The sequence below is a fragment of the Actinia tenebrosa genome, unplaced genomic scaffold (genome assembly GCF_029948245.1).
Source record: "Actinia tenebrosa isolate PJP-AT-01 unplaced genomic scaffold, QUT_ActTen_1.0 PGA_scaffold16__25_contigs__length_10494907, whole genome shotgun sequence".
In the NCBI taxonomy this organism is placed as follows: Eukaryota; Metazoa; Cnidaria; class Anthozoa; order Actiniaria; family Actiniidae; genus Actinia; species Actinia tenebrosa.
The window spans coordinates 3490928-3514501 of record NW_028292576.1 but is presented as its reverse complement, the minus strand read 5'-3'; the positions used below and the strand labels follow the sequence as shown (position 1 = coordinate 3514501).

Sequence of the window (23574 nt, the reverse complement as noted above, 5' to 3'; positions counted from 1 at the left end):
CTTGCGCATTGCTTTTTTATAACATTCCTGGTGGATAGACCATATTATTATTTTTCTAATAAAGAACCACATGTTGGACATCGGGGATTTTGCGTCGACATTATTTTTCGAGTCCGCGGCGTGGAAGGCATTGATGAAAAAGATATACCATTTGTATCTCGTGACTCTGCCCATACTGCTTCGATGTTTGTTGTCTGTGGTGGATTGGGATCGATTTTCCTCGACTTGAAGAAAGAGACAATCTGTCTTGAAATGTGCGCTAACGCTTCGCGGGCCTGGAAGAAAAGAAAAAAAGCGTTCTTTTTAGTAGCAAAGGAAAGTAGTAAAAAGATGTCTCCAGATCTAAGACGGTCTAGCACGGTCGTGACACGGCAAGGCATAAGCCAGACCAATCACATTGCTCGAGAATTTACTCTCCATCCAATCAAATACCTGGAACACGGAATAAATACGGCGCGGACACAGTCACGCTGAGGTCACGGCTCTGCCAGACCAATCAAATTGCGCCACAGGTAGCCCAAGTTTGGTTTCTGTGGTGTCATGTTATAAGAAGGAAATGTATGGGGATTCATCAAAAATTTCAATAAAATCATTGAAACGTGAAATAAAACCTCGAAATTTTACCCGATCATTGAGAAATAAATCCTGGTTCACACGAGCAACACAAACGCAAACGCAAACGCAAGGAATGGAAAATTTTCCATTTTCTTGTGCTTGCGTTTGTGTTTGCGTTTGCGTTTTTAACGTGTGAACCGGAGAAAAGGCAAACGCAAGCACAAACGCAAGACGTGGTTTACACGAGCAACGCAAACGCAAACGCAAGGAAAATACGTGTGAACTATAAACAATCACTACTGCGCATGCGTATCTTAATTTACTTGCATTTGCGTTGTACGTGTGAACATTGCTTGCGTTTGCGTTTGCGTTTGCGTTTGCGTTTGCGTTTGCGTTTGCGTTTGCGTTGCTCGTGTGAACCAGGCTTAACACTTCTTTTGCTCTGTGTGGTTATTTTTTGAATTGAGACCGTTTTAAGGATTTTTCCCCCACCAGTAAGAAATTCTTTATTTCACGTTTCAATGATTTTATTGAAATTTTTGATGAATCCCCATACACTTTCTTATAACATGACACCACAGAAACCAAACTTGGGCTACCTGTGATTGCGCGAGAGAAAAAAATCAGCCAATTAAAATTCTAGAAAACTTAACGGGCACGGCACGCTTGCGGCACCGCTATACTTACAGCCGAAACATTTCTCTCATGGTTGTGGTAGTGTTTTGGTAGTGCTATAAAATACGTGTTTTCTCTTTGAAGTTCCTTAGTATCGCGTGTCCGTAATAATTTTCGTCTAGAATTGAGCAGTTCTTCCTACAAAAAAGAAAAAAAAAAACCAAAAACGAAATGAAATGTGAGGCCCATAAGAATCATTTATTATTATACCCCTTGCAGGTTTCCAATAGCCCGCTTCCGAGATATGCTTCGCTTGACACGCACAAAGGTTTCAGTATGAGGCTACGTGCTAAATGCTCAGTCATCCGTGACAGGCGGTAAGAATAAATTTAATTTAGCACGTAGCCTCATACTGAACCCTTTGTGCATGACAAGCGAAGCATATCTCGGAGGTGGGCTATTCTCATGAGATTGAAATTCGTTTTGTCCTCCAAATTAGCTCCTTTGACGTCATACGCAAGGGGTCTTTTTGACCATATCCTAAAGCACTTTACAATAACTTATGTCTTGGAAAGATGGAATGATGTGTAGTGTCGTTTCTTCTTGTCACCCTTTATTCCCTTGCCATTGAAAAAGGTTGCAGACATACGCAAAGCTATTGCGTTCCTTGAAAGTAAGAAAACAGAATACACCGTTCTCATAATGGCTGAAGAGGTCACCCAGTCATCTTGCAAGGCTGAGGCAAGGCTGCTCATTCAAAATAAAGGTGGATAGCGCGAATTCAGGTCAAAACAAAAGGTCCGTTTTTATATACTTTTTTCCAACCTCATCCTCAGGGCCCTCTCTCTCCTCAACGTGAAAGGGCCCTGGGGACGAGGTTGCTTTACTTCTATAAACGCATTTCATGTAATTTTATATTTATTGTGAACTTATGACTGGGTGACCTCGTTTTCGTGCACTCGTCAGCCATAAGAAAGGTGTATGGACTAAATAGTGTAGACCATGTGTCACTCCCTTGAGAATAAGATTCCTTATTTCAGTTGTATCCATATTCGTGTTTCTTCTAATGTGGAACCGTCAAACAAAGAAATATTACTCAAGGGAATGACACGCGGTCTGATATGGAAAAACATTGGATTAGGTCTATTCATTCTTACCATGCAGCTAAAGTCAGCTGGACCTACGCCTGCAACAATAATGGACAGCGGTAGTGTTGAGATTTCAGCGAGTTTATTTATGGTTGAGTCGATGTCATTTGCCACGCCATCCATAATCACCAAGGCAACTACATAATACTGAGATTCCTGGGATACTTCTTTCTTGGCATAGTCGGCTATCCTTTCGATGACGGGCGCAAGGTAGGTTGGGCCTCCGAGTTTAATAGTGGATAGAAGATCTGAATAAATGTTGATTAAAGCCTAAGGGAAAAAAGATGATGGCGTGGACTGGTTATTAGTTCAATGGAACATTTAGATTTCTTTTTTCCTATCGATCACTTCAGACCACGTGTCATTCTCTTGAGAATAAGATTCTTTGATTGAGTTGTATCCATATTCATGTGTCTTCTCATGTGCAACCGTTAAACAAAGAAATGATACTCTAGGGAATGACACGTGGTCTGAAATGGGAAACATTACGTCAGACCACGTGTCATTCTCTTGTGAATAGGATTCTTTGTGTGAGTTGTATCCATATTCATGTGTCTTCTCATGTGCAACCGTTAAACGAAGAAATGATACTCTAGGGAATGACACGTGGTCTGAAATGGGAAAACACTACGTCCAAAATAAACAAGGTAAAGAGGTGTCATAACCTTTGAATTTGTCCTCTCTCTCTTAATGATGGTTTTGCATTCTTACCTCCCCCCACAATGGAGTATAGATCTAGTTATGGTTCTTTTACCTCGACTCCTACCACATCCGGGTCTTCTTGTTGTTGGTTCATTGCAAAGCAGTATGGGCCAGGCATGTTCTTGGCGCCAAATCCAAAGGAAGGGATTCTCTTCTCTTGGTCATAGTAAGTAAGGATTGGACCAAGGGCTTCGATTGTACGAATATATTGATTCTGAAAACAAATTGCACATCCAGTAAAATTCATCATCGAAAAACGTCTACAAATAGACTCGGTTCTCGTTCGTAGCTGTTACAAAAAGAAATGATACTCTAGGGAATGACATGTGGTGTGACATGAGAAAACATTACGCCCAAGGTAAAGAGGTCTATTACTGTCTTCTGATTTGCAAATGTTAAACGAAGAAATAATACTCTAGGTAATAACAAGTGGTCTGAAATGAGAAAACATTACGCCCAAGGTAAAGAGGTCTATTACTCTGTCTTCTGATTTACAACTGTTAAACAAAGAAATGATACTCTAGGGAATGACACGTGGTCTGAAATGAGAAAACATTACGCCCAAGGTAAAGAGGTCTATTACTCTGTCTTCTGATTTACAACTGTTAAACAAAGAAATGATACTCTAGGGAATGACACGTGGTCTGAAATGAGAAAACATTACGCCCAAGGTAAAGAGGTCTATTACTCTGTCTTCTGATTTGCAACTGTTAAACAAAGAAATGATACTTTAGGGAATGACACGTGGTCTGAAATGAGAAAACATTACGCCCAAGGTAAAGAGGTCTATTACTCTGTCTTCTGATTTACAACTGTTAAACAAAGAAATGATACTCTAGGGAATGACACGTGGTCTGAAATGAGAAAACATTACGCCCAAGGTAAAGAGGTCTATTACTCTGTCTTCTGATTTACAACTGTTAAACAAAGAAATGATACTCTAGGGAATGACACGTGGTCTGAAATGAGAAAACATTACGCCCAAGGTAAAGAGGTCTATTACTCTGTCTTCTGATTTACAACTGTTAAACAAAGAAATGATACTCTAGGGAATGACACGTGGTCTGAAATGAGAAAACATTACGCCCAAGGTAAAGAGGTCTATTACTCTGTCTTCTGATTTACAACTGTTAAACAAAGAAATGATACTCTAGGGAATGACATGTCTGAAATGGGGAAAACATTGCGCCCAAGGTAAAGACATCTATTCATTGTATATGTATAGTCATGTTCCTCCCAATGGAATCTCTAAAACCTTACTAAGACCTTTGACGAATATTTACTTGCTCGTGCGCCATACAGTGTAAAGAGTTCGAGGAAGATGGCTCTCCATTCGATAAAGTAAAGTCCAAAGCACATGCCATTCGTATCTGGCATCCTCCACGAATGTAGTCCAGAAGACTAAAGATTCGATCAACATGGCAGCTAAGGACTCGTATTAAACCTGAACTGGATGGACGTTTGCTGCTTTTGCCTGGCTTCGTTGGTTTTATGAGGTTTAAAATTTTAACTTTTCTGCAACAAGAAAAAAAACAAACGAGCTTCAGTATTTCTTGTATACCTGAGCTAAGTGCGGTAATCTTATTAAATAAATAAATTTTCTGCACTACAATCGTCCGTTTACTTTAAAATTTCCGTTTTGCCTTGTTCCTTTCCGTTATTCCTAACACACATGCATGCATTTGAAGATCATTATTCTTGCGAAGCTGGAATTCTTGGGGTGCATGTTACGTCATATAGCCGCCATGTTGGTTGACGATAGCAAAACATTCCTCATTAGCTTCTCTTGTTAGTAGATTTTCCAAACATGGCGGCTGTTTTCTTTTGCTCATATCGCAAGGAATTTTGAGTCATGTGGTTGCATCCCAATAATATTTATTTCCGGGCAAGTTACACAAAGATTATCATTACGGGCAGCAAAACTGTTCCGATCTGTCGTTACTGTTACGCGCTCAACAAACGTTTTCGTTGACGAGTGCTGCTTCCTACTTTAAAGAACATTTCAAGAGTGCGAACGTTATGCTAGCAATGAATTTACACCACAGCTCACAACGCAACAATATATATTGCTCGCATTTGTTTATACTTTTGTTCATCGTAATATCGCATCTTCGTTATATAGCTACGAAATTTTCCGATATAACGAACACTCTCATTGGTTGAGAGATGACCACGTGACACTAGTTAAATCTAAATGTATCCCGACCGGTAAATAAGTTGCACATGACAATAATCATAAAAATAAACAAGTGCACGTGATCAGAACGTGAAAATCGCTGGTGGCGTGATATTTTGCACCAATCAAGAACAACAGAGCGGGAGCAGATATGTTGCTTGAATTTTCAGTACAAATGGAGCTCGAAGCGTAAACTCGCTTCTCAATATTTCTCAGTTGCTATATAACAAAACACTTAATGTCTGGTCCATCGTGAAATTAGTTAGTTTTGTTTTCCCTCGAGTCTCGATGTTTCACGAGGCGAAGACTGTCCTACGGCAACTTTACAATTTCAAATGAATTGATGGGTTGCAAGCATTCCCAAGAGAGCTTAAAGACAAAAGCATGGCGGCCATCGTGGTGCCGTTAACAATGGATGCTAATGAGAAATCTTTTGTTAAATGGCACCAACATGGCCGCGATGACGTAACGTGCAATCGAAGAATATAAATTGGAGAGGGAGCGTTGCCTTTCACTCAAATACTGTTCCTTACCTTCCTAAGACTTCACTGATGTCAAACTTGCATCGTCCAATCAAAGTGTGCGCACCGTTACTGGAATAATGCCAGCATGAGATTTGCGCTTCCTTTTTGACATCTTCGTTGCAAAGCTTTTGTAGATACAACTCGAATGGAGCCCACCTGTTCAAATAGACCAAGAAATTAGTTATTGAATGCATGTTCAATGTACTGCTGCAATGCGCGCACTATAGCAGTTTTCGTACTATTAAAAGCTCACGGCAGAAACACATTCGTGACACGGCAAGGCATACGCAAAACCAAACACATTGCTGTGATCAAATAATCAAATCATATAATCAAATACCCGGAACACGGCATCAGCTTGCACGGACACGGTCACGCCAAGGTCACGGCACTGCCAGACCAATCACATTAATTGCGCGAGAAGAAATCAGCCAATTAAAATCCTAGAAAATATTACGGTCAGGGCACGGCACGCTTACGGCACTGAGCTTTTCACAGTCATGCGAAATGATGGTGACGGAAGATAGAGGCAAACATGGATGGATGAATATATTTGTAACCTTACATCTGGCACAACTTACTTTGGATCCTGGGTTCGCGTGACTATCTCAGAGCGGTACACAGGATGAAAATGGCCACTTTGAAGAAGGCGTTCTACCGCAAAAAATGCGTCGCATTTGCTTAGAAAACCTGGCCGTTGTAGATTCTCTCCTCTCATTTGAACCCTGACATTTGTCATGCTCGTCACGACATCCTCGAAAAAGATATTTATAAATCCACGCGTCGTGATATCTCCAGGGATTCTCAGTGTTCTAACGAGCGGTGATTCTGATGTCAGAAGAGTTCCAAAATCCACCTCGACTGAGCCAATGAAATCGTGCTTACGAAGGTCCTTTGATGTGAAGTTGGCCAAGTCGTAAAGAGAGAAACGCAGACGTGGATACATGAGCGGACAGCCATCGATGATGAAAGATTCCACAAACTAAGAGAAAAATATTAGGAATCGGTGCATTCATTACTTCTGTGGCCACTCAAAGCTCACGGAAGAAAGACTTGTGCGAATCACTAAGGCTTAGGTCAAGCGTCGAACTTCGCATGAGCCGAACCTAATCGAAAAATGGATAACAAGGCGGCCTTCTTTGATGTCATTAGGTTGGGCTCATGCGAAGTTCGACTTTTGACCTTATTCTAGTTTGTGAATTGTAAAGTAAATGCATGCTTGGTTTATTTTACTGCATGCACTATCGTGAATAGCACATATGATGCAGCTAGCTGTGGTATGCTTGCAGAGTTTACAGCGAGGACACTCTAACCATGAACACTTTGTGCTTTTTTACTACTTTTTTTAACATGCATCCCTGGAGTGAATCATTTAGAAATAAGTTGTCCTTGATCACATAGCATATTTGAGTTCAATCCTACTTTATTAGAGGGTTTGAAGCAGAAAAAAGCTTAGAAAATAAAAATCTGAATAAAGTCAAGTGTTCATGGCTCAAGTGTCTTCACTGTAATGAACAACCACAAAATGAAGGAAACCACGAACTTTTTTGTTTTAATTTCATGAGACATACACACTCGAGATCTGACAAAAACTCTTTTCTCCAAGGAAACGCATGTCTGTTTTTACCGGCTGTTCGCCCTTCGCCTGTCGTGAACTCTTGTCGTTAATCATCATTAATTAAGCAAACAAGACAATGTTTACGTATCACACGAGTTTCTCGAAAAAAAAAATGACACCCGCTCTCTTGTATTATTATCTACAAAAAGGTTTTCTTTAAATTGTCAAATCTTAGTCTTTTGGGAACGTTAATGAATTGCCGGCCCTTCGGGCTGTCTTACTCAACGAAAAGAGTGAGAAAAAAGCTAAAACTAGTTGATGATTAAAGGACTGATCAACTGAAAGGACTTTTTATCTTGTTCGTCATTAGATAATGCAAAACAGCGTTAATTATACCTCTTGCTTCACTGTCGTGCCACTCGAGTTACCGTCTACAATTCACCATATTTTATCTCTTTTTTTGTTGGGTTTTCTTTTGTTCAGGAGTGAAATTTTGTGCGACTTTTGATCAGTAGACCGCAACCTTGGACATCATGAAAACAAGCGCTTAATTAAAGTCTATTCTAGAGTCATTCAGGCCTATTGTAATCGCTTCAAATCTTGCATATAATGTGTTTTAGATTAGCGTGAATTTTATTGTACCAAATTACAACTTAATAAACTTCGCTATAAAATGAAGCCAATGGTTTAACTCTCAAAAGAATTTCATCAATGGCAAAAAGAAGCCGTTTTTAGGGCATCTAAATGGCTTTAGTTGCAATGTTTATTTACTTTTCGAGTAATCTCTAGTTTTGTCAGGCAGACAGGTGAAGAAAGCTTTCATTCATATTCTTAAGAACTAAAACTTTCGCGACATGTCCGCTTACTTACCTTTGGATTCAAGTTATTTGGCAATGATTCTGTCCTTCCATATTCAGTCCAGTTGCCAAGCTTCTTAACGTGAAGAACGCACAAGGGATCGCTCTTGGAGAACTTTTCCAATTGAATCAAATCATTACATTCAATAAAGATTTCTATTTTTCGTCTGCTTTGAAACGCGCTCGTGTTTTTGGAGAAACTACCTTGGTAGACTGAGTTTGGTGCTGGCCGGTCAACTGTTCCAACTTTTGCCATCGATCTACTTGTCAAGGATCGATCTCGTGCTAAGGTGAACTACTTCGCAGTAGAGTACACGCAGTTTGATGTTGACTTTAACAAGGGGTTTATACGCCGAATATGTTTAAAGTCCTAATAATTTTGTAGCTGTGTCGTCGCCTGGAAACACGTCACTACATGATGATGATCATCAGAAAACAGAAGATTAATCGGGTTTTTGCATACATCCTCTGGAATCTTTCTTGTTCGTTCCGTTGTCGATATTTAATCTTGATAGTTTGCGTATAATTACCCCTTAAGAAGTTTTCAAAACAACAGTACAGTCAGTATATCTTTTGGCTTCTCACAGTCGCCATGTGGCAAGGTGATGTCTGTGGTCTTAGATGTACCAACGGAATGCACTTTATATTTCAACGCGCCATAATCACCATCTTAGACACCAACAGGACATACTTGATTATAAGTGATATATAAGTAGTACTAAAATTCTTAAGATGAGTCGGGGACTTAGATTTGCAAGTCAAATAATGTAAACATGTAATTATTAGCCGGCACTTGTTTGTATACTCTTCGTTACCATGACAACGTCTGTATAGTCGTGATGTACAGCGGTCGCATGCAAACAAAAGGAAGCTCGCAATAGCTTGTTATCTTGCTCTTGATTGCGACTAGCCTCCCTCCGGTCCGGTCTGGAAATACTCCTGATATTCATTGTCTTGGATTGGGCTTTCTAATCTGAAACATAGAGTTGCTTTCGGAAGAGGCTACATGGTCACCTCACACGCATTCAATATTCTCTTTTCTTATATATCATCGTAATCATCAATTCAATTTTTTTCTTTATTGTTTTCTTGTAACATTGTGTGTGAAGAATAAAGTCTAAAGTCTATGTAATGTTTAATAAACGAGCAGGAGTGTTTTATCGGGTATAAAACACGAGGCGCAGCCGGCTTAAAAAACTCATGATGTAATTCGAATTCTCGTACGAAATGAACCAAGTTTGATAGAGAAAATCCAAGTTAAAGTTTATGCAAATGAAGACGAATCTATATCAGATATTAAAACCTCCTTAACGGTCATAATTTCTATTGTGTTTCCTTCATGATTATTAATGAGTTTTAAAGTAAAGTCTGAATTTTACAAGTCATTCTTGAAAGACGACTGCCTTCATGTACACTCTCCAGGGAAGACAGGAAAGAAATGAGTGAAAATTACTACCTTATAATACCATTCCCAATATTCATGAAAAAACTCCATCTCTTCCTTTCGTTTTCCCAGTTTTTCCTTGGTAGGGACTGATTTATGGCAATGAGAATTCTGTGTTTTCGCTTTCCGTTTAGCTTCTCCTCACCTTACCCGCTCCACTTTTCGCGGGTCAAGCGATCGGCGTTGAACTCGGAATAGACAGACTGTTAACACTTTAATGCACTATTAAATTAAGACGCCAACCCCAGACCGGCGGAAGGGAGGGGAATTTAAGTTCATGTAGTGTTTTTAAGTTTAGCGCTTTACCCGGTCACCTCCAGCGATAATCCAAAATGGCGGCCAACCGCTTTGTTGCTGTTACCGGGAAAAAATGTGTCTTTTATCTTTTTTTTCTTTCTTTCTTTTTTTGAAAGAATCACCTGTGTATTTATACTAAAACAATTATTCACTTCAGGCTCAGTGAATATCGGTAATAATAACCTCAACTTCGTTTCGCTTATTCCCCGATATTCACTTCGTCTTCGGCGAATAATTGTTAATTAATGCGTGTGAAATTCTGCGCCCTGTCATGGGGTCCTGGATCGAAAGGCGGGGATTCAATTCACTTGTGTATAAATAAACCGGCTCTTATGATGTCAATATGCTAGAGTGCATTCAGTCAAATTGTTGAATGGTGTACGTCACCCAAATTAGATAAGTTAGTTACTATTTTAGCTGACATCACATAAATTTGAAACTACGAGTAAACAGCTACTGAGATCAGGGGGATAAACGATGATACAAATGAATGTCTATTCACTCATTCTCTGGTAAAACTACCCCCCGGATTAGCATGACTGTTATTTGGTGCGCTTTTACTATTTTAGGTGACGCCAACTAAATAGTTATCTAAGTTAGATAAATTTATCTAACTATTTCAACAGTTTGACTGATTGCACTCTAAGGACAACTCCTTCAACCCAAGGTATCTTTTAAGGATAGGTTCTAGTACGTAGGACAATAGAATCAGCGATGCTTTGTTTCTAATGAGACAATGAATAGCTCCTGTATCCATCGTGTCTAGACGTCCGTTCACGTGTCACGCAAACTGTATTCTTTTCTCATTCAACGCACATAAAAGTACTACCATTTTCTAAAATGATTAGCTTTTCATCAAAATTCCAATATTCTGGTCTTCCTGTGCAATATCCACAATGCTTTGCAAGAAGACTCCTTCCCAGTTTCCTCGGTTTTGTAGATCACGTGATCAGTTCAGCCGCGCGAAGAGTATTATGGTCTATGGGTATCATTTGCATATTTTTGTCTCTGTTCGGTTGTTGCGCCATTTGACTTCAGTTGGACGTCTTTCCCGCTTTCAAAAATACTCAAAAACTCCTTAAAGACAAAACCTCAGAGGCAGTTATTCCAGTACAGTAATACATGACCTCCATGTTGGCAAAGTTTGGGGTTTGTCGGATCAAATGCGGTCGAGTTTGAAGGCAATACATGTGGCTTTAATGCTCTCGTTTGAAGTGAAGAAATTTTCGTGTTTTTAATGGTACAGTAACTGCTGTTAAAGAGTATAATTTCTATCCTGGATATCACTAAGATGGAGAAAGATACGTGCCGATAGGAATGGTGGACTTCCACATAGGGAAACGACTTGAGTATAAAAGCGAAAGTTCAGTTGACCGACTGGATCGCTGCATGTGACTGGGCTAAATTTACCTCAGCAAACTCGGAAAAAATTCAACACTTTACAGTGTTTCTTCGAATATTTTTATCTTTGAAAATCACGAGAAAGGTTATTCTTTCTTGACCATTGGAACTTAACTAATAAATTAGCAGTATTACAGGAGCAGACAAAATGTTTTGGAAATTTGACTTGCATCCTTCCACTGCAATAGATTCTATTCTGGCAAAAGAGGTAAGAAATTGTACAGATCTGTGAAAAAATTATCACTTAAGCCATGAAATTTGCTGATAATTTCACTGATAACATGAAACATGATGAGGTAGTATTCTTGTTCATTAATTTGCCTGAGGATATTTTATTTGAAATTTTAGGATTGCACTTTAAACGAAATACTTGATGAAGACGACGTTATTCAAGAGACCAAGTCGCAAAATAGAAAGCTGGTCGACTTGTGAGTATATAAAAATTTCCCTGGTGATAAAAATAATCATAACAGATCGACAGAATAACGACAGAAGCATCACGATATTTATTCCCTTGCCATATAACTTGATTCTTGATTAGCTTTTCAGGGGCCGACTTATAACAATAATATAAAAATATTACCCAACTTTGAATAATTTCGTCTAATTATTTTCATGTTGTTTAACAAAAATATTATTTGCAATCAGATTTTTCATAACCCAACAAATTATAATAGTGCTGTCAATCGAAGTTTTCAAATTAGGAATTTTTTTTTTTTGTATGTGTTTTCTCAATGTGTTATATTGTACTATATGTTAAAATTGTTCCAGCAATTAGTTTCCTTACGCTGTACGTCCAACTGGTATTGATTCAGGAAAAGTCAAAAAAAAGAAAAAAAAAATTAGCATGTTTTCTGTAATGTTAATTTTATAGAGGCGAGATAGTGATAGTGCTTAAGTTTAAGAGTATTTATTTGAAGATATTTAAAAATAAAGTTCTGAGGTGATTGTACAATTTACACCATAGAGACATTTCCTAGTTAAAATCAGCTGAGTTGACATCCATTACTTTGCACTTAAAATATTTTGATTAGCAGGAGTTCCACAAGAGATTTCCATGAATGCAGGTTCTAGTTTTTAATCCCAAAGTTTATTCATTCAATCAGAATTTATTCAAAACAAAATTACAATGAAAGACAACATTTCAAAATTTCCATTTGATGACAGAGTCCATAGATTATTAGCTGCAAGGCTGTCTTACATAATCCTTGCAATGCAAAGACTACTGAGATTTTAATGCATATCTTCTCTACTGGGCCCTTCAATTTGTTATACACATTTATTCACAATTCGCACATTTTACTTGCAATACAAAGACTGCTGATTTTAATGTATATCTTCTTTACTGGTCCCTTCAATTTATTACACACATTATTCACAATTCGCACATTTTAATTACAACACAAAGACTGCTGATTTTAATGTATATCTTCTTTACTGGTCCCTTCAATTTATCATACACATTTATTCACAATTCCCACATTTTACTTGCAATACGAAGACTACTGAGATTTTAATGCATATATTCTCTACTGCTTCCTTCAATATATTATACACATTTATTCACGATTCACACATTTTATGTACTTGCAATACGAAGACCTCTGATTTTAATGCATATCTTCTTTACTGGCTCCTTCAATTTATTATACACATTTATTCCCAGCAGTACACAGTTGTTTAAGCGGCACAAAAGTTACCTGTCGTATTAGCATATCATGTGTCATATAAGACTAGACAAGGACTTGTTTCCATTGCAGGCAGCAGATATAATTTTCATACAGGAAGTGAAAAATTAGAAAAATTATTGTTGGTTCCTGGTCAAATACGACCCTAATAGTACTTGGAACTTCTTTTAATATTTTCTAAGCCTTACTAATAACAATATCCACATTATTATTACATCTTAGACATTTCAAGAATATTTTTTCTTATAAGTGTACAATACGATGCTCATTAGCACATTCGTAGCTATTATAGATATCAAAAGAGACAAGATGTAGAATTTATCATAACTTATTTACATAGAGAATTAGCTCAGAGACTGTTTTAGGCTCAATTAAAGTTGATTCTTTTTTTAATCACCAATAATACCCAGATTCGATTCCTGGACTCCATGTCGTACGTAAGTAGAGTTTCTAGTTGGTTCTATCCTACGGTTGAAGGGTTTTTCTCAGGTTTTCATGTGAATTGAGTTAGATGTGTTGTTCTCCTATGCTACAGGTTTCTCCGGGTTCTCTGATTTCCTCCCTCTGTAAAAATCAACATGTGAGTTGAGCGTTGTGTGCATAGAATATTGAATGCAGGGTAAACAAATGCAGTGCTAGTGTGTGTGAGTGAAAAGTGTCCCCAATGAGTGTCAAAGCACTAGAATGACTAGACAAATAAATACATTTATTAATTTATTTTTATTACAAAAATTAACTTCTAATTTCCAAGGGTCAGTTAACCAATTCTGGCTTTGTTATCCACTGGCTGTGTGTTACCTTCATAAAACAATGGCGGTTTTATTTATTTATATTCTATTTCAATTCTAATTCAAAGAAAAAGTCTAAGATGAGAAATAATGTGTTATATTTAGCACTTTATATATCTTGACTCTTTGCACTGTGATTGGTTGATTCGTGTGAAAACATAGTGTCAGCATTACTGCATACTCTTTACTGTGCACTTGATATTATGGTGCTTACTCAAATGTGAAAAGTACCAGGAAATGTTTTCCTTTTATTGTTGAATAATTGATTTTAGTGCAGATGTTTATAAAGAAGATTTAAGACTTAAATTTCTTAAAATTGATAAAACTTGTTTTTTTGCTTCGTATTATTTCTTAAACATTTTTTTTCTTCCAAGCAATTATAGATCTATGGTGGCCCACAAGGGCAATACAAAAATATCAAACACAGTACAAATATATTAATGTCAGTACTGGGAAATATTTTTGTTTTGTGAAATATTTTTGTACTGGGAAATATTTTTGTACTGAGAAATATTTTTGTAATGGGAAATATTTTTGTGCTGAGAAATAATTTTGTACTGGGAAATATTTTTGTACTGGGAAATATTTTTGTACTGGGAAATATTTTTGTACTGGGAAATATTTTTGTACTGGGAAATAATTTTGTACTCAGAATTATATTTTGGTGTTGGGAAATATTTTTACTGTCTGGCATATATATATGTGTGCTGAAATACACATTCTTGTACTGACATTAGTATATTTGTAGTGTGTTTGATATTTTTGTATTGCCCTTGTGGGCCACCGTATAGATCAGCTCTGTTTTTTTCGGGAAGTCTAGGCATTTTAATATTGAGGATTTTCATGTAAAACTGATAAGAAATATCAAACTCTTTTTTTGAATAACTTATCTTCATGACCAGCATAGTTTTTTTGTTATTTTAACATCTACAGTACATCGATCTCATTTGTTTTGATTACAAAACAGCCACATGTTTGATCTCAGTCAGGGCATGACTAACATAAATTAACGCAATAGATTTTAGAGAAAATAATACGAAAGAACACCTAGGAAGCTTTGAAATAACAAGGGATTAGTAAGAATAACTTTTCTTTTAACATTGATTGTCAAAATATGCTTTAGAAATAATTATATTATATAACGTATAAAAATGATATATTATATGTATAGTTACATATGCCCTCAAGGCAGATATTATCACAAACACAAGCTCTTGCTTGATCATATCGGCATGCAATAAAATAAACAAATAATAAATTGATTACTTATAGTGTATTATATTAAAGTGCTTATAAGCCTTTGCACAATATTTTCAGAATCGATTCTTTAGATAGTGGATAGTTGATTGTGAAAATATTTCGTCATTTGAATGTTGAGTCTTTAAGATACGAAGGTTTATATTCCCAATATGTTAATGACTATGACATAACATAAGGGATCATTTAATATACATCACTGCACTCGTTCTGAAATACAGTATTTTAAAAGCATCACCCTTTTACTCGTGACTCACGTAAAGGTTCTTACAAATTTGTTTTCAAAAAATGTCCAGCGTTCAATATTAAAAGTTGCCACAAAATAACTCAAATCCCTTATGTTACGTCATAGTCATTAACATATTGGAAATATAAACCTTCGTATCTCAAAGACCCAACATTCAAATGACGAATTATTTTCACAATCAACTATTCACTATTTAAAGACTCAATTCTGAAAATATTGTGTAAAGGCTCATAAGCACTTTAAAAGAAAGTTAATTTTGCATGATCTGAAATTCCTGTAGCATTTCTATGCTAGGAGAATTAGATTTATTTAGCCAGGAGAGTCGTATGTAGATTTTAAACATTTTTGACTAATGGATTAAATGAACAATGTCATGACCTGGTTAAAAATAGTCCATTCTCATAAGCTTTACATCATACATATGTATACACTTTGATGTTGATAGCAATCTTTATAATCTTAATAAAAAATGATAATATTTATAATAAGTTCTTTGCCTTTTATGTTTCAGTTTTGTTCGACCAGAGATATTGGAGGAGTTAGTAGATCTCATTATTTCAGAGCCAGATGAAGAAATTGATGAAAAACTAAGATACAAGTATGTGCCATGTTAATGTTGGAAAATGTTTTGCATTATATCTTTCATTTCAATCATCACATCACTAGTGATCTCTATGAATTCATTCCTTTATGCTCTCATAACTACTCTCCCTCCAAGTTATCTAATAAACAATCTTTAAAAGCTGTTTGGTATCTTTGTGTCAATGTCCAGTCTCGTAATTAACCTTTCCGATTCAATTAGCAATCATTTCCAATCAATTTCACTTCCCATTCCAGTTTTCACTATTTAATGATAGGGGAGTCCTGTTTGTTTGCTTAGTTTGGTGCTTTACACGTATAGTTCAATAAATGAGCAGGAGCGTTTTATCAGGTTTAAAACAACAAGGCGTAGCCGAATGGTTTTAGACCTGATAAACACGATCTTTGAGTTTATTAAACGACTTCAAATATTCATGAATAATTAATGAGCACTTAGGGTCCTTATTCGTGCCATGCTCTTGTACTCCTTTGGTCCTTTATAAAGATTTCAAAATCTTTATATAAAGATATCAATGTTGAACTATTATCAGGTGTAAAGATCCATGCACATGATGGATTTGAAGGACCTGATAGGTCTAAATGCTCATTAATTATTTGTGAATTTTTGAAATCTTATTAATATTCAAATGGTAGCTTTCAAGTCCAAAATGGTACTAGAATATTTTTAATCTGCTCCACAAGTCTTGTGTAACTGTCTTACAGTAGCTGTCTTGTGGAGCTATCTAGTGGAGCTATCTAGTGTAGCTGCCCTGTCTAACTGTCCTGTCAAGCTGTCTTGTGTAACTCTCAATATTTTGACAGTCCATATCAACCACTATACTGGAAGAAGTCAAAACTTTCTAAATGCCTTTTTTAAATTTCCTACATTATAATAAGCCTTTTCACAGTTTAAGAATCAATTCCACTGCACATGCGATTTTATCCCGAATTTCTCATCTTCTTTTGTCTAAACCTTCTTTTGTTCTTAATTAAACAAAAGAAGGTGAGAAATTCGGGATAAAATCGCATGCACAGTGGAATCGATTCTTAAACTATGAAAAGGCTTATACTTGGCTTCTTTTGTTTTTTAATCTGTTCATCCACCATATTCATTCTGAATGGGCAAGTGGTCACCCATGGTTAACGAAGAGTGTCCAGTATTGGTTAACCCAAAATATACATTCATCTAATACATAAATACAATGCATTTAGAATATTTTGGTCAAAGGTTAATCTATATTTTGTCCTTGTAGGCATTCAAATGTGGCATGTGAAGTCCTTACAGCAGATGTTTATACTATAATTGATAAATTAGCAAGTAGTGAGGTAACGATGAATGAGCACTTTTGATTATAATCATGTTTTTGTTCTAATCAAAGCTGTTTATAATGCATTACATCATTCTCTTTGGGTATACAGGACCTTTTAAACAAATTGTGGTCATTCTTGGAGGCTGATCCACCATTGAATCCACTACTAGCAAGGTAGGATAATAAATAAAATCAAAAAATCAAAAAAAGAAATTAAAAAAAATCCATTAATGATAAAGATGATGGTGATGGTGATAATGCTAGGGGTTACTGTCTTTCTACTATAATTGTAAAAACTCGAGTTTATTTTAATCTATTTTTTATGTGTCAAAATATACTTTTATTTTTTCTTTCTCTATCATTAATTTTCATCTCCTTGAATAGCTTTATAAACTTTCAATAGATGTACAGTAAGTCAAATTCTGTTGTTTTCGATTCATAATCTGATTGGTTGACAAACTTGAGTGTTCACCGTTAGAGTTAAATGAGAGTAATTATGATGATGATTATGTTTGTGGTGGGGGTGACAATGGTGACGATGATGATAATGACAGTGATGATGATAATGATAACGATGATTATGATGATGATTGTGGTGGTGATAATGGTGATAACAACAGCAAAAGATATAGTGTGTTAATAACATAACAGTGATTCTAACAAAAAATAACAAGATTATTTTTCATTGGACAGTTTCTTCAGTAAGGTCATAGGAGTTTTAATATCAAGAAAAACATCATTGGTTAGTATTGCTTGAAATATAAGAAATTTAATATATTAGAATTTAGTTAACAATATTATTAGGCAGCTAAGCATCTGATATGGCTGTGTATTTTTACAAGTCACAGAGTATTTTAGTGAGCCAAAATACAAGTGACGAGTAAAAATGCAAGGCCGTATCAGATGCTTAGCCGACTGATAAGTTGTTTATCATTAGATTCAGCACAGAAATGCTCAAACTCATTCTAAACTCTATCGTACCCAGAGTGAGCAGATGAGAAGTGCTGATATGGTCTCATACCAGACATGGTCTTTTTCCATATCATGCACGTTCTTTGCATAATTAAATGATAATACTTAATTAAGAATTCTTACAGCACTGTATTATAATAGATTGTTCATTTACTTGGGTAGAGTTTAAATTTGAACAATATTCAAATATTTAAATCCCATGACAAATTACATGTACTCTTAGAAATGTTTTCTCTGAATAGGAGCTTACATGCTGCTCCACAGAATTCCTAATTATTTATTTCTTACTAATTCCTTTTCCATTTTTTCATTTGTACAGATGATAGATTACTTGAAAACAAAAGAAGATTTTGTATCCCTCCTAACAAAACATATGGGTACCTCAGCTATCATGGATTTATTGCTTCGATTTATAACCAGTGTTGAATCTCCTCAACTGAGATGTGATTTGATGGAGGTAAAGACAAATAATACACCTCTTACTGTGCTACGTGCCGTACCGTGAACATTTCTAAAAGTTTTTGATTTCTACGACTTTTTGACAAGTTTTAATTGTGCTCTTTATCGCTAACCAATAAATTAGACATTGGCACCTCATCTTGATGTTTGGATATAGTTGCATAGATCAGGGTTCCCAGGGGTCAGGGAAAAGTCAGGGAATTTTTTATTTAGTCAGGAAAATTGCAATTATCAACTAAAGTCAGGGAAAAGTCAGGGAATTTTGTTTAAAATTAACCATGAGTATCCGTGTGATACTCATACTGTTTGCAATTTTCGAATAGACTGATAAATCTTTTCAAATAATGAAAAAAATATTGAAGTATTTAGTATCATTTATGCTGGACAGTTTAATTATGTTGGGTATCCTGTGTAATATGATAAGAGCGGGGCCTAGTTAAAAGTTAGGCATGTGGCCCATGCTTGCCCATGTGGCTCAACAAGGTCAGTGAAAACTATTATTTAATTAGTTAGGGAAAAGTCAGGGAATTTTTATTTTCAAAATGGCTGGGAACCCTGTAGATGTTTAAACTCTGCCTATCGAAACACCAAAGAAAAGTGCCAATGTCTAATTGGTTAGCGATAAAGAGCTTGTCAAAAGTTTGTCAAAGATGTCAAAAAGAAATCAAAAGCTTGTATAAATGTTAATGATATGGTGCGTAGCATAGTAAAGTCACTGTTTTATGTTTTAGATCACGTTACACTCTTGAGTATTAATTCTCTCTTCGTCAGTAATGCTTGAGTAAAAACATTTATGAGGATGAAACTCAAAGAATCTTATTCTTGACAGAATAATATGTGATCTGAAATATCTGAAAAAATTCATATTATCTTGCGCAAATGAAAATACCCCAATTGAGATTTGCGCTATATAAATTCAATAAATTATTATTATTATTATTATTATTATTATTAATAATGTAGTTCTTCATTTACAAAAAGCCCTGTCTTTCTATGTATAAATAATTTTTTTTTTTTGCCTTATTTTTTTTCAGTGGTTGAGTGAGCAAAAACTAATAGAAAGCCTGGTATCATTGATTGATCCTGAAATTGATGAAGATGTAAGTTCATACAGCTGTTAGAAGACCTGTACCCCATTCACACCCAAACGCGTTTAGTTAAACTATGTTTTCATTTGGAAAAGATTGAGGAACTAGAAGCCTACAATATAATGTAACTTTTTAAAATATTGTCAGAGCAAGACAAAGGATAGTTTACATGCATTATTTCACAAAATATTGTGCAGTGTTCGTAGATAGTTTTCCAAGCCTGTTTAGTTAAACCACTTTAAAACATGTTTAAGCCTTGGTGTGAATGGGGTACTGGACAGTTGCACTTGCAAAAACTTAATGCTAAAAATTCCTTTTATTCATAAAAAAATATTTTTGTTTGACAGAGAAATAGCAATGCCGCCCAGACTCTTAGTGACATCATCAGACTGAGCCGAGACCACCAATCACAGATGCAAGAGAGTGCCAGCCAAGATATATTGCTAGAAACAATCCAAAAGTATGATCTCAGCCAAATTGTATTTTCAATCCATACTCTTATAATCCCATGCCCTGTACTGTAACCATACCGTACACCTTACACTCACCATAGCACTCCATGGGAAACCACATCATGTTACAATCGACTCTCTTTGAACGACCACTCTCGTAAGCGAATATCTCTTGTAAGCAATCATTTTTTGAATTTCCCGTTTTGTTCCCCATGTAAACTCTGTAAAAAAACCTCTCTCGTAAGTGGCCGCGACCACCTTTGGTTTTAAAATTTGGGAATTTTTCATTGTTTTTCCTCTCCCGTAAGGGACCACCCAAGAGCCAGTCAATGACAGATCCTTTAACAATAAAAAATTTAAGAACATAGAGTCATCGGGTATTAAAAACCCGACGAAATATTGACAAGTACATGTATAGTGCTGTAAACATATAGCACAGTTTACTAAAACAGTTTAATCGTTAATACAGTAGTTGTAACACATGAGTTACAGATTATAAATGGTTTAGGCTCCCTGTGTTAGGATTCCTATTGTTTGGGCTTCCTGTGTTAACTCTCTCGTAAGCGACCACTTTCTCCTAGCCCCTGGGTGGTCGCTTATGGGAGAGTGGACTGTACACTATATACACCAAACCACGCCATACATCACTTACCACATAGCACATTATTAAGCTTTTAACATTGCAAATCAAAAAAACGTTGGAACCTAGAAATATTCCAAGAATGTTCTATTGTTCTTTGACCAATCAGAATTGACTTTGTAATCACAAGATAAACGAAAGATAACAATAACGCTTCTGATTGGCTATTAAACATCCTTGAAATATTTCACAATTCATTATCAGTCATTCCCCCACCCCACCCCCCACATTTCTTATCAATAGTTGTGTTCACTTGACACTGTCATGTTTCTTTGCTTTGGACCCTATAATACTATGCACCATTCTTATTCTGTTACTTATGTATTGGTATTGACAGAAGAGAGACTATTAGCAGTCTACTAGACCATATGCTACATGGAATCCATACTCATAACGACTCTGCTCTAGTCAATGGAATCTTTGTCCTTCTCACACTACTTGAAGTCAAGAAAGGACCGTAAGTATTACTATCACCTCTAGTGTGAGTGGAAAACAGGATGACAACTTGATACTACCATTTGCGAGCTACCGTGAAGCATGACGCGCCAAACCAGTTTTAAAGCGTTTGAAACTTTTTGTTTGCTAGTCAAAACGACATACTTTCGAAATGGCGCCACAAACTTTTTCTCTCTCGAAGAATCTTCAAAGTTTCACAGCGCCTCTGTAGTACATTGTCGTACACGAGAAAAAAATTGACACGCACTATCACAGAAACAAAAAAAAATGCTTCCTGTATTGAGGCTTTGAAGATTCTTTGAGAAAAGGAAAAGTGTGTGGCGCTGTTTCCAAAGTATGTTGCAACAAACTTGACAGTTTTGACTAGCAAACAAAAAGTTTCAAACGTTTTAAAACTGGTTTGGCGCGTCATTCTTCACTGTAGCTCGCAAATGGTAGTATCATGTTGAAATGATTTGGTATTGTTTATATGTTTCATTCATTTACCAAATCACATACTTTACTTTAATGGTTTTACACACAGAAAGAAACCAGTAAACCATGACCCAGTATATGGTTCTCATGTTCTATTGCAATTTTACCTGCCATTTAGGAATCAGTAAGTAAAGAAATGTTTTATTTGTTAGGGGTGAAGGAGAAGAACCAATGACTGCATTGGATGCAGAAAGGCTTGCTCAAGGTATGCAAGAGACAGTATCTTGTCAGCTTTCTTCTGTGTACGCATGCCAAAAGTGATTAATGAAGAAATAATGATTTATTTAATTTTAATATTAGGTGTTAGTGCAACTTTGGCAGCATTGACTCCAAGACTTCAAGATTTCCATGACCTTCTAACAGATCCTCCTCTGGTATGTCATTTTATTCTGATCTAAGATACAAGTCCAAGTCTAATTTTGTCCTTAGTTTTTTTTTAGTGGTAGATACTGTGGTTTTCAGAAATTTGAGTAAGAAATGCAGGGCTGCAAATGAAAGATGGTCAGTCAGCAGTCGTGATAACCGGCCAAATTAGTTTTAGCTCGTTCATAATTACTGTAGTTTCTGGCTGATGACGTTAATTGCTGACAATATTACTGGCCAAAATAACTGGCAATGCAAAGATTTGAGTGGAAAAGTTCCAAATCTGGCCACCGTTATTTTTAGCCCTGTATTGTATTGGCTTGTTTGGTCATAGTTATATGACTTTTTAAAATAAGAGGATATTTAACTTAGATCAGTTATTAAGCATCAATCTCTTGCTTGGAGCTTGTGGCTTCCATTGCAACTCCCATGTGCAATTGAGGAGAATATACTGCTTAGGAATACCAGTTACTTGATTAAATGCAAACCTGTGGCACACACCTATTTCAAAAAACGTTGTCATTGCCAAAGGCGATAGGCGATAGGTCATTCTGAGATGGAAATGGTTTTGTCTACTGCAAACAGCATTAAATCAGTCTCAATACTAAGGTCCATGTTCTTGACGAGAATAAGAAGCAAAAGCACAAGTCATCCCAGCTTTTCTTGGATCTTGGAATGACATATCTCCTATTGCTTTTCGCCTTTCCCCCATCGCCTTTGGCGATGACAATATTATTTTTTGATGGTTTATATGACCCTGAGTCAAATTTTTCATTTCTGTTATTTTATAACAGATGAATGCGATGCCAACAACCGTAGGAACATTAGACCCACCACTTGGCAATTCCAGGCTACAAATTGCTAAACTGATATCTTCTATACTCGCTACAAATGGCGATACTATAAACAAGGAGTTAGCTAGTCAAGGAACTATCAAGGTTTTATGGGTAAGAAAGTCTGATTGATTACTATTAGAGTGCATGAATGAATGAATCGATGAACAAATGAATGGATGAATGTATGGATGAATGAATGGATGAATGAATGGATGAATGAATGGATGAATGAATGAATAGATGGATGAATGGATGAGTGAATGGATGAATGGATGGATGAATGGATGAATTAATGAATGAATGGATGGATGAATGAATAAATAAATAATAAAGAAAAGAAAAAAAGTAATATGATATGTCAGTATATATGAAAATATTCATATAATATATATACTTATTTCAATAAAATTAGTCACCAAACACCTAGAAAGCTGTGATCGCTGACAATCATGGGAAATGTTTCATATTCAACAAGTAAAGCTTTTGACACAAACTGCAGCAGTTGAGGATGCTCAGAGGAGGTGAGACTAAAACTGGTAAAAGATCTCAAGTCCATCACAGTTTATATCAAGCGGTTGAAACATGTAAAATGTATCTACGCATAATCCTTGTCGGTCTCAGCGTTGTAGCTTTTCAGGTGACTTACTTTATTGAAATAAGTGTATAAATACATAAATTCTCTACATCC

The 23574-nt window shown here is 36.1% G+C and overlaps 2 protein-coding genes across 3 annotated transcripts in view; one reads left to right on the top strand and one right to left on the bottom strand.

Moving 5' to 3' along the window:
- Positions 1-47: 47 nt before the first annotated feature.
- LOC116301024 (copine-9) lies at positions 48-8391 on the bottom strand. The gene is made up of 8 exons (XM_031710023.2): positions 8149-8391; positions 6302-6702; positions 5730-5876; positions 4304-4535; positions 3073-3234; positions 2328-2588; positions 1243-1368; positions 48-275 (listed from the first exon to the last, which is right to left on the bottom strand). Exons 1-8 carry the CDS (start codon positions 8389-8391, stop codon positions 48-50), a joined length of 1800 nt encoding a protein of 599 aa, XP_031565883.1.
- A 2481-nt stretch (positions 8392-10872) lies between these two features.
- The window catches only part of LOC116301048 (serine/threonine-protein phosphatase 6 regulatory subunit 3), a 35042-nt gene continuing 22340 nt past the window's right edge, over positions 10873-23574 (top strand). For both annotated transcript variants that reach the window (XM_089030939.1, XM_089030938.1), the window contains exons 1-13: positions 10873-11485; positions 11626-11705; positions 15769-15855; positions 17090-17162; positions 17256-17320; positions 17840-17888; positions 18438-18575; positions 19612-19677; positions 20013-20125; positions 21095-21214; positions 21840-21892; positions 21988-22061; positions 22845-22997. In XM_089030939.1, the coding sequence (XP_088887065.1) occupies positions 11426-11485; positions 11626-11705; positions 15769-15855; positions 17090-17162; positions 17256-17320; positions 17840-17888; positions 18438-18575; positions 19612-19677; positions 20013-20125; positions 21095-21214; positions 21840-21892; positions 21988-22061; positions 22845-22997 (1131 nt within the window). In that variant the 5' untranslated portion in view covers positions 10873-11425. The remainder of the gene's footprint in view (positions 11486-11625; positions 11706-15768; positions 15856-17089; positions 17163-17255; positions 17321-17839; positions 17889-18437; positions 18576-19611; positions 19678-20012; positions 20126-21094; positions 21215-21839; positions 21893-21987; positions 22062-22844; positions 22998-23574) is intronic.